Source organism: Rhinatrema bivittatum, chromosome 1 (assembly GCF_901001135.1).
Source record: "Rhinatrema bivittatum chromosome 1, aRhiBiv1.1, whole genome shotgun sequence".
In the NCBI taxonomy this organism is placed as follows: Eukaryota; Metazoa; Chordata; class Amphibia; order Gymnophiona; family Rhinatrematidae; genus Rhinatrema; species Rhinatrema bivittatum.
The window spans coordinates 501112913-501130349 of record NC_042615.1 but is presented as its reverse complement, the minus strand read 5'-3'; the positions used below and the strand labels follow the sequence as shown (position 1 = coordinate 501130349).

General features: G+C 46.6%; 1 protein-coding gene across 1 annotated transcript in view; it reads right to left on the bottom strand.

Moving 5' to 3' along the window:
* Positions 1-17437, bottom strand: part of MECP2 (methyl-CpG binding protein 2) — a 200954-nt gene that overhangs the window by 49020 nt on the left and 134497 nt on the right. The window contains exon 2 of the mRNA XM_029609832.1: positions 8422-8754. Coding sequence (XP_029465692.1) covers positions 8422-8754 — 333 coding nt within the window. The remainder of the gene's footprint in view (positions 1-8421; positions 8755-17437) is intronic.

The window sequence follows — 17437 nt, the reverse complement described above, 5'->3', positions numbered from 1 at the left end:
GCTTTGAGCCAGGCCCACCTCCTGGCACCGATGCCTGATGCAGCAACTCTGGAAGCAGTCTCATAGCCATCGTAGGCGGCTCGGACCTCATGCTTACTGGCGTCTAAACCTTTGTTTATAATAGCTTGTGCAGCTTCCTGGTATTGTGTAGGAAGGGATGGAACAAACTCTTGTATTTGTTTCCAGAGGTTTCTCTGGTACTGGGTCATATATAGGTAGTATGATGAAATTCTGGAGTTTAGCATTGCACCTTGAAAAACCTTACGGCCCAGTTGATCCAGGAATCTATTGTCTTTACCTGGAGGTGTATATGAGTGGACCCTTGTTCTTCTAGACTTCTTTTGCGCCGATTCTACAACCACTGAGTGGTGAGAAAGTTGCGTTTTTTGATAACCTGGTGTGGACTGTACAAGATAGGTAGTATCCACCCTTTTATTTACCGCAGGAACCGTGCAGGGGTGCTCCCAGAGACGTTGCTGTAGTTGCAATAGGACATCGTGGATAGGAATTGCAACAGTGTGTTTAGGAGGGTCGACAAATTGGAGTACCTCCAAAGTTTGTTGTCTGGCATCCTGCTCAGCTTGTAGTTTGAAAGGGATGGAATCTGCCATCTCCTGAACAAAAGTTGGAAAAGAAAAATCTTCCGGAGAGGATTGTTTCCTGGCATGAGGTGGTGACGGATCAGACATAAAAATGCCTCTGAGGCGGCATCTGAATCAGTGTCAGACCAAGTGTCAAAATCTGGCGGTTGCTGATGAGTAAGTGTAGTCCTATGAGGAGGAGGAACCCCAGAGGGTCCTGGCAAAGGGTCATCAAGTGGAGTGCCCTCTACATCCTCTTCTATAGGGTTAGATGGCAAAGAGGCTAGCAAATCTTGGTATCTTTTGGTAAGGATACCATGCAGCGCTGCTTCTGCAGAACTTGGAACCTCAGACACTGTTAGTGGATGTTTAGGCATCGAAGGTCTTGGTTTAGTCGATGTCTTCTGTCTTGATATTGATGCTTTCTTAGCTGGAGGTAAGGTGGGTACCGTAGTGTAAACGGATATTGGCTGTGGAATCGATGAAACGGTTGATGTCGATGTAGATAAAAAGGAAAACAGCGATATGGGAGTAGTCTTCGAGGGTATCGATGATACCAAAGATATTGGCATCGATGGAATTTCTGATGATGATAATGGCATCGAGAGAGCATTCGATACAGATGTTAATGGTATCGCTGACGTAATCGGAGACGGCACCGGCATCGGGGTGCTTACTGGCATCGGCGTGACCACCGGAACTTGTGCCTGCAAGGCTTCCATCACTATTTGCTTGATGAGGATGGTTAAGTCTTGCGTAGTCGGTGGTAAGAGCGATGTCGATGTGGGCGTCGATATCGATGCTGCCGACAATGGCACTGTAGGCGTGGAGGTTAGCGGCACATTGCTAGCTTTATGCCGCTTTGCAGTCTGTTCTCCCGGGGGGGGGGGGGGGGGCGGGGGGAAGCAACGGTGACGCTGAGGATCGACTATGTCGATGTTTGTGCCTAGGCCTCGGTTCTGAGACTGACCTTGTCAATGATGTCGACGGGGCTGGCGATGATGCATCTCCGGATCCTTGGAGGTGCCGTTTTTTAAGAAGGAGTTTCTTTGTGAATCCTGTTGGAGATGATTTCATCGAAGTAGAAGGTGAGGGAACTAGCTGAAGATGGAAAAGATGTGTCATCTTTTCCTGTCGGAGTTTCCTACCTTTCGGGGTCATCTCCTGGCATTGTTGGCATGATGAAATATCATGCTTTTCACCTAAACAGATCACACATTCAAGATGCGGATCTGTGATTGACATGGTCCGATTACAGACCGGGCATTTTTTGAAGCCCGAAGCCATGTCACTATCGATGGCCGTTGATGAAAACATTTGTGAGAAAATTCAATGAGAAAGCGAAAAAACGCTATTAGTTTTGTCACCGTCCGGTGACAAACGAAGTGAGAACCCAAATGGGAAAAATTATGAGAAAAATAAGTGACTTTTCAGTCAGAATTGCGAGTAAACTCACAGGGCTCCTGTCTCCGCGATGCTCACAGCAGCAAGGAAAAACGAAGACTGGAGTAAGACCCCTGTGGCAAGGAATATCATGGCATGCTGGCATGCTCAGTAGCCTCAGACTGCCAGTCAAAAGTTTCTAGAAACTTTGACAGAAGTTTTTCCCACGATAGGGCTCCATCAGTGACGTCACCCATATGTGAGGACTAGCATCCTGCTTGTCCTGGGATAACGGGAGTAGAATCCTCTGGCCTGCTGAGTTCGGGGCACCGGTTCTACAGCTCTGGCTCTCAGAAGGGTGGATAATTCTGCTTGTAGATGAATTATGTGATTTTCGTTTAACGAAAGAGGTTTTGGAGGAGAGTCTCTTGGAGTTGAGAGGAAATTGAGTTGGTAACCTCGTGATATTATTGAGAGTACCCATTGGTCTGTTATCTGCAAGCAATGGTTGTAGAAGGAGGAAACTCGGCCTCCTACTGGCAAGTTCGGGTTGGGATTGCGGAGATGGCTTTGCTCTCTGGTGGTGGCCTCAAAAACCTGCAACTGGTCCCGTCTGCGGTGGCGATTGAGGCCTAGTGGTTCTAGGCTGTCTTTTATGAGATCTTTGTTGTGGACGAGAAGCTCTGCCCATGGATGCCAATGGATAATATCGTCTCTGCCTGTAGAAAGGTTTTCTGGTTTCTTTCCTTGATGGACGGCGAGACATTGATGAGGAAGAGTCTTGTGGAACTGACGACAGTTGGCGCAATGTCTCCGTGTGTTCTTTTAGTTGGGCCACTGCGTCCTGGACTTTGGACCCAAAAAGGTTGTCACCTACGCATGGCAAATCCACCAGCTTGTCTTGTACCTCAAGCCTGAGGTCAGAGGCTTTTAGCCAGGCCCAGCGATGTGTACTGATTCCTGAGGCTGCCACCCTTGAAGCTGTTTCGAAGTTATCGTAGGCAGCCCAGACTTCATGCTTTCCAGCTTCAAGTCCTTTGTGTATAATGGCCTGAGCTGCTTCCTGGTACTGTTGAGGCAGGGAGTTAGAAAGTTCCTGCATCTGCTTCCATAGGTTCTTTTGGTATTGCGTCATATAAAGTTGATAGGATGCTATCCTTGAGTTGAGCATAGCTCCTTGGAATACCTTTCTCCCGAAAAGAGTCTAGGAACCTATGATCCTTGCCAGGTGGAGTGGAGGAATGAGGTCGTACTCTTTTTGACTTCTTTTGAGCCGACTCAGCTACTACTGATTCATGTGGTAACTGTGACTTTTGATAACCAGGCACATGTTGAACTAGATATGTAGAGTCCACTTGTTTATTAATAGGTGGAACGGAACATGGATGTTCCCAAAGCCTATGTTGTAACTCTAAAAGTACTTCGTGGACAGGAATAGCCAGGACTTCTTTTGGAGGGTCCACAAATTGTAAGACTTCTAGAGTCTGCTGTCGTGTATCCTCCTCAGACACTAAATTGAAGGGGATTGTGTCTGCCATGTCTTTTATAAAATTGGTGAAGGACAAGTCTTCTGGTGGAGACTTCTTCCTGCCTTCAGGAGGAGACGGGTCAGACATGAAGCTTTACGATGAAGAATCAGTGTGTTTCTCCTCCCATGAGTCGTATGGCACTTGTCCGGAAGAAGTAGGAGTAGCCCTCGGTGGAAGTGATGGAATCAGTGGTCTAAAGAGTCCTGAAGGCCCTAGTTGAGGATCGACAGATCCCTGTCCAGGAACATCCCCTAGTCCTCCAGGTTTAGCAGAGATAGGCTGCAGTGGAATGGCACCGACGAGGGCTTCGAATCTATTCATCAGCATCTGGAATAGTGTGAATTCTAGTTGCCCTGGAGCCCCAGGTAATGGCATCGGTGCTGGTCCTGGAGATGGCCCCGGAATTGGCGTGGGCATTGGCGTGGGTGCTGGTATTGGCAAAGGCGCCAGCATCGGTGCGGGCACCAGCATCGACAGTGGTGTCTGCTTCGGCGATGGCATCGGCGTCGATGCTCCTGGAGTGCTTCTAACACCCGCTTGGCGGATAAATCCACTCAATTCCTCCGTAACAGCTGGTGCAGGCAGGGAACGCCAATGGGGCTCCCCTAGGGCTCGGCACACGCAAGGTGCACCCCTTGCGTGCGCCGACCCTGGATTTTATAACAAGTGTGCAGCTGTGCGCACATGTTATAAAATTGGGCGTAGATTTGTGCGCACCGGGTTGCACGCACAAATCTACACCCGCGCGTAGGCACTAAAATCTGGCCCTATATGTTTCTAATAAAATTTGTTTTCACTCAAAAATATGCATACCTTTTAAAACTGGCCCAGTCAAACCTTTATGTTAAATGTCACACTACAGTGGGTTAACCCCGTTTTGGGAATGTCCACATTTTCAGTTTTTTTGGAGATCTGTGCAGTAATATATATTTAGGATTACAAACACGATGATAGCCCTAGAAGCTCTACCTTCTCTTTGATAATTTACGGGACATTTCATTTAAAGATCAAAACTGTTATGGGCTACAAGGTGCTGGCAAAAAAAATAATTTTGCAGAACTGGTTATTGACCCCCCGCCTCCCCCCCAACACTTTGGTACAGCCAATAAATGTATTGCACCAAGTCTATGTTATGGACAAATATGTTGAGAAAACAGATGTTTCCTTTAAGCATAAAATATTTTTGAAGATCTGGCACGCCACCTAAAGCTAGAAGTTTGATAATGAACACTAGTTCCTAGTATTTTATATATCATTCTCATGTGTGGATGTTCTTGGCTCCACCATTCCTTTATCATCAGTAAATACTGGAGTTCTTGGGGTAAGGGGGTAGGGGTGGGGCTGTCACATATTTGCTGTACTTATGTAGTTTCAGAACTGTTTTGATTGCATATAGGGTGGTGTGTAGAGTCCACTCACCACCATGGTTTGTTGAATAAGATATTTTCTTCTTGAAACTTTAATAAAAATATTTCAACTTAAATGCATAATATAAAAATGAATTTCATGGAAAAAAAGGATTATAACTAAAAGACTTGGTATATACTGAAGTCCCATGTATATGATGGTTACAATTTAGCATTTGCAATTTCATGAGTAATATATGCAAATAGTAGAGAAAAAAGTTGAGAAAAGTGTGTGGGTATTGTGTTTGTATACTATTAAAGAAATCCAGGGGGTCAGTAATATGCAAGGATGTAGAAAAGGAAAACAAAAAAAAAAGAAAATCTTAATTAAGAGGCACTAACAGGATGGGGTAACGAAGATAAAGCGGTAGGTCATCTTAACCTGAGGAACAAACAGGGTTGCAAAGGACATCAAACACTGACAGCACACAAGATGACACTAAAGACAGTTGTTGAGCTGCTGCTGAGCAGGAACTCTCACGTATGAGTAGTAACGAATCTAGTCTTTCTAGAAAATTCTGGAAGAGTGACATGATTGGTGTAATAGGAACTGGGTGAATGGAGACATTAAAAAAAATCAGCTCAGTAGGGCAGAAAAGGTGACAAGAAAGAACGGCAAGCTGAGAGAGAAAAGCTGGAAAGCTATGAACACAAATGCTAGTAATTTGGGCAATAAAATTCCAGAACTGCAGGTCCTAATGATGGAGTTAGTTTTCGCTATTGTTGCTATTACAGAAACATGTTTAAGTGAGCCTCATGAATGAGATACTGCCATATCAGGCTATAAATGTTTAGAAAGGATGATGGTAACAGAAAAGGGGGAGAAGCAGCTCTTTATGTCAAAAATATTATCCAAAAAGGGGGCATGGAGAAAAGCAGCAGCACTTGGGCTGTCTTAAAAAAGATGACACTTCCATTTATACTGGTGTGATCTATAGGCCTCCAAATCAGGCAGAAAACTGGATAAAAATCTGGCTCAAGACATCCAAAAGGTGGGAAGGAAGGCAGAAGTATTGCTCATTAATCTGCTGGATATGGATTGGAGTATCCTTGCTGTGAAACCTGCAAGAGGTAGAAAGACTGTGGATGCTCTTCAAGGGGCTATGTTCAGAGAAATGGTGATGGAACCTATAGGATCTGGTATCCATAAATGGAGACAGTATGTCAAATGTACAGGTAGGTCACAACCATTGATCATCAGATAGTATAACAGCCAAGAGAGAGGGAAATCACACGAAGATCAAGGTCCTGGACTTAAAAAAAAATACAGACTGGCAAAATGGCAACATATCTTGAGGAGCTAGAGGGCTGGGAGAAGATCGGTGATGTGGAACAGTGGACCAAATTAAAAGGAGCTTTAATAAAGGCAACAAATCTTATGCAAAAAAAGTAAAAATGGTGGTTGAGAAAATAAGAGCAAAAGGCTTGGCATTCAAAAAGTACAAAAGAACTAAAAAAGAAGAACACAGGGAAGAATATCTAGTAAAGCTGAAGGAAACGAAAAAAAATAAGGATTGTGAAAGCTCATGTGGAAGAAAAGCTCGTCATTTTTCAGATATCACAGAAAGGAGAAAGACTAGAGGTTAGCATTGTAAGATTGAAAGGAGACAAGGAGCAAGGTGTAGACATAGATGAAGAAATAGCAGAAATATTAAACAAATACTTCAGCTCAATTTTCACTAAGGAAGACAGTGGTGAAGGACAGTTGCTGGCTAGCAAGAATACAGATGAGAGTGGGGTAGATACATCCTTATTTACAGAAGAAAGTATTTGGGTGAAACTAGAAAAATAAAGTAGACAAAGCTATGGGACTGGATGAGATACATCCCAGGATATTTAGGGAGTTCCAAGAAGTTCTGTCGGGTCCTCTGAAGGACCAGTAGATCTTTGGTTATGGGAGTAGTGCTACAGGACTGGAGACGACCGGTTGTGGTCCCACTTCACAAAGGTGATAGAGTGGAAACTACAGGCTGGTTAGCCTTACCTTGGTAGTGGGAAAATTAATGGAGATACTGCCAAAGGAAAGGATAATAAATTATCTGCAATCCAATGGGTTACAAGATCCAAGACACCATGACTTTACCACAGGAAGGTGCTATCAAATAAATGACTGATTTTTTTTGATTGAGTGGAACTGAATCAAGGAAAAACTCTCAATGTGGTTTACTTGGATTTCAGCAAAGCTTTTGATACTGTCCTGCACAGAAGGCTCAAAAATAAAACGAGAAACCTGGGAGTGGGTCCCAAGGTGGTGGAATGGATTACAAATTGGCTGGCTGACATAGATCGTTATGATGGCGAAACCGAATGATGGTATACAAAACATGTTAAATAAAATAAATAAATAAATAAACCAGTGAGTAGTGGTAAATGGAGCCTATTTTGAAGAAAGAAGAATGACAAATGGAATTCCTCAAGGATTGGTTTTGGGATCAGTATTGTTCAATATTGCGGAGGGATTATAAAGTAAAATTTATCTTTTTGTGGATGAAATAGATCTGAATTAGAGATGACATGCCTGAAGGAGAAGAAAGAATGAGAAATGACCTAGAAAAGCTTGAGAAGTGGTCAAAGGTTTGGCAGTTGGGATTCAATGCCAAAAAGTGCAGAGTCATGCATTTAGGGTACAGCAATCCAAAGCTGTTGTATGCATGGAAGGGGGGTGGGGGCGAAAGACTAACATGCATAAATTGGGAGACACAACTCAGGGTGATAGTGTCTGCTTTGCCATCTTCATATTATCAATGTGACAAAGTGGTGGCTAAGGCCAGAGGGATGCATTGAAAGAGGCATAACCAGCAGAAAAAAGTGGGCGATGATACCAGGCCTCACCTGGAATACTGTCTTCAGTTCTAGAGACCATCTCAAAAAAGGATAAGGACAGAATGGAAATAATCCAGTGAAAGGCAAACAAAATGAAACCCATACGAGATGAGACTGAAGGACCTTTATTATGTATATCCTGGAAGAGAGTAGAGACAAGGGAGATATGATACAGACTTTCAAATACCTAAAAGGAATTAATGATGTACAAAAATAAAATCTTTTCTGGTGGAAAGGAAACTGTATAACTAGGGGTCACAATATGCAAGAAGGAAGACCTCAGGTACAATGTCAGCAAATATTTCGTCATGGATAGGTGGTGGATGCATGGAATGCCCTCCCTAGAAAAAGTGGTGAAGCAACAATGGAACTGGAATTCAAAAGGGCATGGTCAAAGAGGATCTCTGCTAGCTAGAGAATGGAAATGGAGTAACTTTTCTATTGCACCTAAAGTTTATATTTTTGCTTGGGGACAGCCTGCACGGAGCAGCAGTTGCTACTACCCTATAAATTTTGCTGGTCAGACTGGATGGACCTTTTTGGTTTTTACCTATCATTCACTATGTATGCAGTTGTCATATTGCCATGTGTGACTGGCTGATCTATGTCTTCAGAGAAAAATTACTCCTCTTTCATTGTACCATTTACCAGAATATGTGAAGCAGCAGCATTATCAATATATTTAATACTATTACTCACTTGATTAAATACACGTCATACTTTCCCGCAGAGCGTCCAGACTTCCGCTGCTTCAGCTTCCGTGTCCAGCCTTCGGGAAGAGTGGGGTCCTCGTATAATGGTCCACGGTCTCGGATGATGGAGCGCCGTTGTTTGGGTGAGGCTGAGGCTTCAGGAGCAGCAGGTGTACTGCCAGCACCTTCAGATGGCTCTGCTTTCCCTGCCTCAGCAGGTTCAACAGACTGTTGTGATTGCTCATGTTTCTCTTCCTCTTCCTTCTCTTTCTTCACTTTCCGGAATTTAGGCGGCTTGTCCTTTTGACTCTGCAAATCTTGGTCTTCTGATTTCTCTTCCCTGCAGTAGGAAAAAGCTATTTAAGTGTCAAGGTTTCAAAGAAAGTTGCAATCTCTACTTCAAACACAATAGTGTTACAAAAGACCTTGCATTGAATTATCATTACTGGCTATGTCATCAGCAAGGACATCACATACAAATATTGAGCTAATCACAAGACATTTCTATATGCAGTCTCCAAATATGGCAGCTCCTAGATATGCCAGAAAGTAGAGTTGCTTACCTGTAACAGGTGTACTCCTAGGACAGCAGGATGTTAGTCCTCACATATGGGTGACATCATTAGATGGAGCCCGGCACGGAAAACCTTTATCAAAGTTTCTAGAACTTTGACTAGGCACACTGAGCATGCCCAGCATGTCACTATCCACGCAGGGTCCCTTTTCAGTCTCGTAATATAGAATTACAAAAAATAAAATAAACTGAACAGAAACCCAACTCCATGGTGTGGCGGTGGGTTTCCTTCAGAGTAACATTCTGCTGTCCTAGGAGAACACCTGTTATGGGTAAGCAACTCTGCTTTCTCCAAGGACAAACAGGATGGTAGTCCTCACATACGAGTGAATTCCTAGCTACAGGCTGCTCCCGAACAACAATAGGACCAACAGCACCTAACCAGGTGCCTATGGCCTGAAACCGAACAATGAGCCTAAGGCAGAAAGAGTTGGGTTTCAGAGCTGAAAGATTCCAGAGGACACACTGGCCGAAATTACTGTTGCATCAGCAGTCCCTGTCCAGACAGTAGTGCGAGGCGAAGGTGTGGAGGGAACTCCATGTCGCAGCCCTACAGATCTCATCCACAGGGACTGCTCTCAAGTAGGCCACTGAAGCTGCCATGGCTCTAACAGAATGAGCCCTGACATGGCCCCTAAGCTGCAGTCCATTCTGCGCATAGCAGAAAGAAATGCAATCTCTAGCCAGATGGATAGAGTCTGCTAGCCAACAGCAACTCCCAAATGATTTTTGTCAAAAGAGACGAAGAGCTGCATGGCCTGCTGTCCGCTCCAGGTGGAAGGCTAAGGCTCTCATGTAATCCGGACTGTGCAGAGCCCGTTCACCCTGGTGCGATTGTGACTTAGGACAAAAGGTGAGCAGGACGATAGACTGATTCAGATAGAATTCTGTGATCACCTTCGGCAGGAACTTAGGGTGTGTACGCAGAACCACCCTATCGTGAAAGAACTTTGTATAATGTGGACATGACACCAAAGCTGGAAGTTCAATGACTCTGTGCACTGAGGTGACTACTACCAAGATGACCACCTTCCAGGACAGACACTTCAAGTCACAGGAGCACAGAGCCTCAAACTGAGCCTTCGTAAGCCGGGCCAAGATCAAGTTGATGTCCCAGGAGACAGTGGGGAGCCTTAGGGGAGGCTTCAGCTGAAGCAAGGCCCACATAAAGCAACCCACGATAGGTTGCAGTGAGATGGTCCACCCCTCGGTGGTAGGCCCCAATAACACCGAGATGGACTCTGATTGTATTGGTCCTTCAGGCCAGCCTCGGAGAGGTGCAGAAGGTAATCAAGAAGCTTCGAGGTGGAGCAAAAGAATGGATCCAAGCCGTGGCGCTCACATTAAATGGAGAATCTTTTCCACTTCAGACCGTAAGACTTCCTAATGGAAGGCCTCCTGGATTCCACCAGGACCAGATACACCTCTTCCGAGAAATCCAGGGCTGTAAGGATACCCCCTCTCAGCTTCCAACTCGTGAGGGACAAGGCCTGGAGGTTGGGATGGCGCAGCCTGCCCTGATCCTTCATAATGAGATCTAGGGAGGTCCTCAGACTGGTTGGCTCCTGCAAGGAGAAATCCTGCAAGAGCAAGAACCAAATCTGCCTTGGCCAATAAGGGGCAATGAGAATCATAGTTCCCCGGTCCTGATGAGCTTCAGGAGAGTCTTTGACACTAGTAGAAGCAGAGGATACACATACAGGAGGCCCTTGCCCCAATGGCCGGCAAAGGCGCCCAATGCCAGCTTGCCGTTCCCCCTGAACGAGCAGCAAAACTGATTCATTTTCCTGTTGTAGGGGGAAGCGAAAAGATCCATGTTTGGGGTTCCCCAGAGAAGGAAGATCAAATTCACATCCTCCTGCTTCAGGGACCACTCGTGTGGGCAGAAGGAACGACTCAGAACGTCCGCCACCACATCCTCCAGCCCTGGTAAGTATATGGCACAGAGCAGGATGTGCTGGGACAGAGCCCACAATCAGATCTGGACTGCTTCCAGACAAAGGAGGAATGACCTTGTGCCTCCCTGCTTGTTCAAGTACCACATCACCACCTGCTTGTTGGTTTGAACAAGGACCACTTTGTTTGCTAGGCGATCCCAAAATGCTCAAAGCGCATACCGGATTGCTCGGAGCTCCAGGAAGTTTATCTGACACTGCTCCTCCTGTATCAACCACTGACCCTGGGTGCAAAGACCCTCTACATGGGCACCCCAGCCCTGGTGGGAAGCATTTGTGGTGAGCATGACTTGAGTAGGGGAAAGCTGAAAAGGGACCTCAGTCACTAATTTGGATAGGGTCCCCCACCACGACAAAGACTCCCGGAGAGGTGGAGTAACCCTGATGTGCACCCGAAGGTCCTGGGTGGCCTGATGCCATTGGGACCGTAGAGTCCACTGTGCCCTGCGCATATGAGCAAAGGGAGTGACAGACTGTCACAGACATGTGACCTAACAGACGCAGCATGCGGGGCGTGGAGACCTGGAGACTGAGAGATCGCTCCCGCCAGGGACATTAGGGTGCATGCCCGAGGCTGGGACAAGAATGCCCGAGCCTGAGCTGTGTCGAACCTGGCACCAATAAAGTCCAGCTGTAGGTCAGAACCAGCTGAGATTTCGGATCAGAAAGTTCAAGGTCTCTAACATTGCAATGGTGGAGTGTAGAGACTGCAGCGTACCCTGCCTGGTGGCGCTGTTCATGAGCCAGTCTTCCAAGAAGGGAAAGACCTGCACCCGTAGTCTCCTCAGGTGGGTACCCACCACCACCGGGCACTTTGTGAAGACTCGGGGCGCTGACGCCAGGCAGAAAGGCAGCACTTGGTACTGAAAGTGGTCCTCGTCTACCACAAATCAGACGTCCGATGGACGTCGGAAATTTCGATGTGGGGGTAGGTGTCTTTTAGTTCGAGGAAACAAAACCATTTCCCCTCCGCAGGAGAGGGATCAGGACACCCAGCGAGACCATCTTGAACTTTTCCCGTTCCAGGTTTGGATAAGTTCTTGGAGGAGATGTTCATTACCTGCTGTTAATCAAGATGACTTATAAAATAGCCACTGCTATTACTAGCATCAGTAGTGTGGGATATACTTAGTTTTTGGGTACTTGCCAGGTACTTGTAACCTGGATTGGCCACTGTTGAAAACAGGATGCTGGGCTTGATGGGCCCTTGGTCTGACCCAGTATGGCAATTTTTTATGTTCTTATGACCTCAGGTCCAGAACAGGACTGAGGCCTCCTGTTTTCTTTGGAATCAGGAAATACTGGAGTAGAAGCTGCTGCTTTGGTGGAACTGGCTCAATTGCCCTGGCCATTGGAAGGGCGGAGAGCTCTAACAACAGTATTTGCTGATTCGCCGAAAACCCCCACGAGGGGCACGGAGGAGAGTCTGAAGGGACCCGCTGGAAATTTAACCAGTACCCCTGACAAACAGCAGGACTCACCGGTCCGAGGTGATAGTCGGCCAACGGTCCGCAAAGAATCGCAGCCGGTCGGAGGATCCGTTGTTGGAGGTATGGATGGCTGGCTTGCACTCCCTCGCAGCCAGTCAAAACCCTGTGGCAGGGCTCTGCTGGGGCACTAGCTGTGTCCGAGGAGTATGCGGCTGCCGAAGGCATCTCCTAGGCCCTGCCCATTGAGACCTTGCTCTGACCGCCAGAGGGTAGTTTTTCCTCGGGTGGTAAAAAGGGCGTCTGGGTCCTTGCCTCAAGGACTTCTTGCCAGCGGACTCTGGGTCTGATGTGCTGGCCGAAAGATGCTGAAAGGTCTCATTATGATCCTTCAGCTGTGCCACTGCCTCCTTAATTTTATCTCTGAAGAGATTCTCTCCACTGCTACCCTACATTGCCTCAGGTACAAAAACTTTCGATTGTAAGCCCTCTGGGGATAAAGAAATACCTACAGTACCTGAATGTAAACCGGTGTGATATCTCAATTGAGATGAATGTTGGTATATAAAAATAATAAATAAATAAATAAATATATAAATAAAAATAAGTCCGCAAGATGCTCCTGCATCCCTGGACGAATGTCAGAGGTCTAAAGCTAGGCCATGCGTCGAGCACCTATGCTCGCTGCAGCCACTCTTGCCGCCATCTCAAACACATCATAGGCAAACCGGACCTCATGCTTGTCACACTCCAAACCCTGCTGCACCACTTTTAGGAAGTCCTTCTGCAGTTGCTGCGGGATGCGTTCCACCAGATCCTAAACCCGCTTCCAGAGGTTCCTGGAGAACTGGCTCATATACAATTGGTTATAGGCAATATGAGCCACCAGCATGGAGTCATGGAAGACCTTTCTTCCCAGGGCCCTGGATGCTCTGTGTTTGCAGCCTGAAGGAGCCGAAGTGTGAGTCCGAGAACTCTTCGCCTTCTTGAGGGCAGAGTCCACCCTCCACAGACTGGTGCAGAAGATAACGCTTCTCAAAACTCATGGTAGGCTGCACTAGGTGCACAGCATCGGTCTTCCGGTTCACTGGGGGGGTACCGAAATAGTGTGCTCCCAAAGCTGGACAAACAAGAAAATGTCACGTACTGGCACAGCCAACACCTTCTTAGGCACATCCACAAATTGGAGAACCTCCAGCATTTTATGCCTGGAGTCCTCCTCCAACCGGAGGCATGATGCTTGCCGACTGCCAACCATACTCTGTGCTCGAACTCCTCCTCAAATGCTGACAAAACCAAGACAGCTTGAGGAGGAGGTGGTGGCAACACCAGGTCACCATCAGAGCCCCGAGGGGAACCGGTAACCTGCACTGGAAGCAGTGGGGATCGCCTCAGGCCCTAGGCCTCAATGGAGGGCAACGCCTCATCAGCCCGGGGCCGCTTCAGGGGCACCTCAGCCGATGCCTTCCTGAGCTTGGATTCATGCGAGGACAGCAACTAATGATGGTGCTTCTTCGACCTCCCACGATGCTCGGCCCAGTCTTTCCCCGGAGCAGAGGGAGACGGCGATGAATTGGACCTGGACTGAGAGGAAAGAGAAAGAGGCTGGTCACTAGCACCCAATTCGACCTGGGAACCTGACCGTGGAAAAGCTAAACAGAACCAGTGGCCACCAGCCCCTCCTTACCCCAAGGTGTCAATGCCCCTGACGCAGAGGTTGAGGGCTCAGACTTCCTGGAACCAAATAACTTCTTCATTTTGTCGAGGTGTGCCCGGCACCCCTTGGGGGTCATCTGGGCGCAGAATGCACACCCCCAGATGTCATGCAACGCCCCCAGGCACAAAATATCCCCTCATGTGTATCTGTATTAGACATAGACTGGGGGCACTGGGGTCATCGACAAAAGCCTGACGACACTGTCAAAAATCGACCGTTAGGAACGTGCAAACTTTCCGTGACACCCGCTAACTAGGACCGGGAGATTGAGGGTCCTTACGCGATGAAACGAGAAAAATTTACTCGATCATGGCAGTTTTCCAACCAAAAACTATGCAAGCTCCACATCCGTGAGATGAACGCTCCATGAAAAGAAGAGACTGAAGAGGGACCCTGCGTGGACGCGTGGATAATGGCATGCCGGGCATGCTCAGTGTGCCTAGTCAAAGTTCTAGAAACTTTGACAAAATGTTTCCATGCCGGGCTCCATCTGTACCCATATGTGAGGACTACCATCCTGCTTGTTCTAGGAGAAAGGAAAATTTCTTACCAATAACAAATGCAGGATAAGCAGCCTCAGATGACAGCAGTGGGTGATGTCATCTGATTAGTGCCGCCAGAACCTGTTCCTTGAAAGCTGTGGAAAAGCCAATCAGTTTTTCTGGGCATGCAAAGGAATTCCCTCTCAGTCAGAACTACATGGGCCCCCACACCACTAGAAGTCAACCTATATAAAAGCTTTCAGTAATTCCGTTCCATAACGGGAGGAAGGTAGGAACATGTGGCTGTTTATTCTGCTACCCTCAGAGAACACCTGCTATAGGTAAACAGATTTTCTTTCTCAGAGGATAGGATAATACAGAGACATACATGGAAATCCTAGCTAAGGCTGCCTTTCAACAAAAGAAAGAGTAAAAATTCCATCAATGGATCGGCATGTGTTTTTATAGAAAACTACCCAAAATAATACAAAAGGCCTTGTTGACGGGAAGTGGAGTTGGATTCTACCCCGAAACAGACTGTGGAGAAATGATTGGTCAAACTTACTATCTCAATGGGAGTCAATATCTAAACAACAATGAGATGTAAGTGGGCAGAAATTTATGTCACTGTCTTGCAAATTTCCTTAATGGTGACTACTCTTGCTGCCATGGCTTGGCATTTCCTTCTATAGTTAAATCTGCTTGGATATAACAGGAGATACTATCTGCTATTCAATCTGACAATGTTAGTCTGTATACCAGGCAACACCAGGCTTGTTGGGATTAAAGGAAATGAAAAGTTGGGTGGTGCACAGCACCACCATGTTATGATGAAACTTAGTATAAGGTCAGTAAGTCAATAGAGCTGGAGCTCACTGACTTTGCAGGAAGACGTGACCATTATAAAACACCTGACCTTGCAGATCAGGTACGTTTTCTGTTGTCCTACTCCTAGCCCTTCCTCACAACAGTAAACAAATATTTAAGAAATTCTGCATTTTCCTCATTAAATTCTATGTATTCCTCCCCTTTCACCACTGAGTCTCATAATACCACTTGCTTTTCAGATATTGTTTCCTCTCTTCCAGTCTGCTATCTCTTGTAGTTTATGAATGCGAACCATTTTTTAATTTTTGTTATTTTCAGCTACTCCTTTAGCTGCTATGGTTTTCTAAAAGAGTAGCTTGAAAGATAAGAGAAAGCAAATGTTGCTTACCTGATGTAACAGGTGTTCTCACAGGACAGCAGGATGTTAGTCCTCACAAATGGGTGACATCGAGGATGGAGCCCAACCACGGAAAACTTCTGTCAAAAGTTTCAGGAACTTTGACTGGCCCCTACTGGGCATACCCAGCACGGCACTAACCCTGCAGCCAGCAGGGGTCTCCCTTCAGTCTTGTTTCAAAGCTACAGGCAGTGCCAAAAAATAAAATAAAAACGAACCCAACACCACGGGGTGGCGGGCGGGTTTCATGAGGAATAAAATCCTGCTGTCCTGTGAGAACACCTGTTACATCAGGTAAGCAACATTTGCTTTCTCACAGGACAAGCAGGATGGTTGTCCTCACAAATGGGTGAGTACCGAGCTGAAGATGTCCTAACATGCACCAAATGTACCCAACGGCGTGCAACAGGCACAACAACTGGGGTGGAATTTGGGAGAGGGCATCCGCACCCTACCGGGAAGGTGGAAGGGTGTTGGTACATCAAGTTGGAAAAAGGTTACGCAAGACAGATTGGCCGAAGATGGAATCCTGTCTTCCAGCTTTGTCCAAACAATAGTGGGCTGCAAATGTATGGAGGGAACTCCAGGTTGCAGCTTTGCAGATGTCAGGAAGCGGCACCGATTGAAGGTGTGCTACTGAAGTCGCCATGGCCCTCACAGAGTGTGCTTTAACACGGTCTTGAAAAGGAATGCCAGCTTGCTGATAGCAGAAGGAGATGCAATCCGCCAACCAGGAGGAAAGAGCCTGCTTACCTACAGGTTGCCCTAACTTGTTAGGATGGAAAGAGACGAATAATTGAGTGCTCTTCCTGTGGGAAACTGTGCGGTCTAGATAAAAAGCTAGAGCCCGTTTACAGTCTAGGGTATGCAGAGTCTGTTCTCCGGAATTGGAGTGGGGCCTGGGAAAGAAGATAGGTAGTATGATGGATTGATTAATATGAAACTCCGAAACTACCTTAGGTAAAAATTTAGGGTGAGTGCGGAGTACCGCCCGGTCCTGCAGGAGTTTAGTGTAAGGCGGATAGGTAACTAGGGCCTGTAATTCACTAACCCTGCGAGCTGAAGTGATAGCCAAAAGGAATAACACTTTCCATGTGAGATATTTTAAGTCACAGGAGTAAAGAGGTTCGAAAGGTGGTTTCATAAGGCGACCAAGAACCAGGTTAAGGTCCCAAGATGGGGCCGGAGGACGTAAAGGTGGCTTCAAATGGAGCAATCCTTTAAGAAAGCGTGTTACAAGGGGTTGTACTGAAATAGGGACACCCCCGATACCTTTATGGAAGGCGGCTACCGCACTGACATGCATTCTAATGGAAGAGGTCTTTAGACCTGATTCTGATAGATGCCAGAGATAGTCCAAGAATTTAGAGATTGGACAGGAAAGGGGATCAAGGGACTGAGAAGTGCACCATGAAGTATACCTTTTCCATTTTTAGGAATAAGATTTTCTTGTGGAAGGCTTTCGTGAAGCGATCAGGACACGAGAAACTGAATCCGAAAGGTTAAATGGCTGAAGGACTAACCTTTCAACATCCATGCCGTCAGGGACAAGGCTTGGAGGTAGGGATGGAGGAGGCATCCGCCGTTTTGAGTGAGCAGATGCGGGTCCTTTCCCAGAGGAATGTGCCTGCGGATGGAGAGAT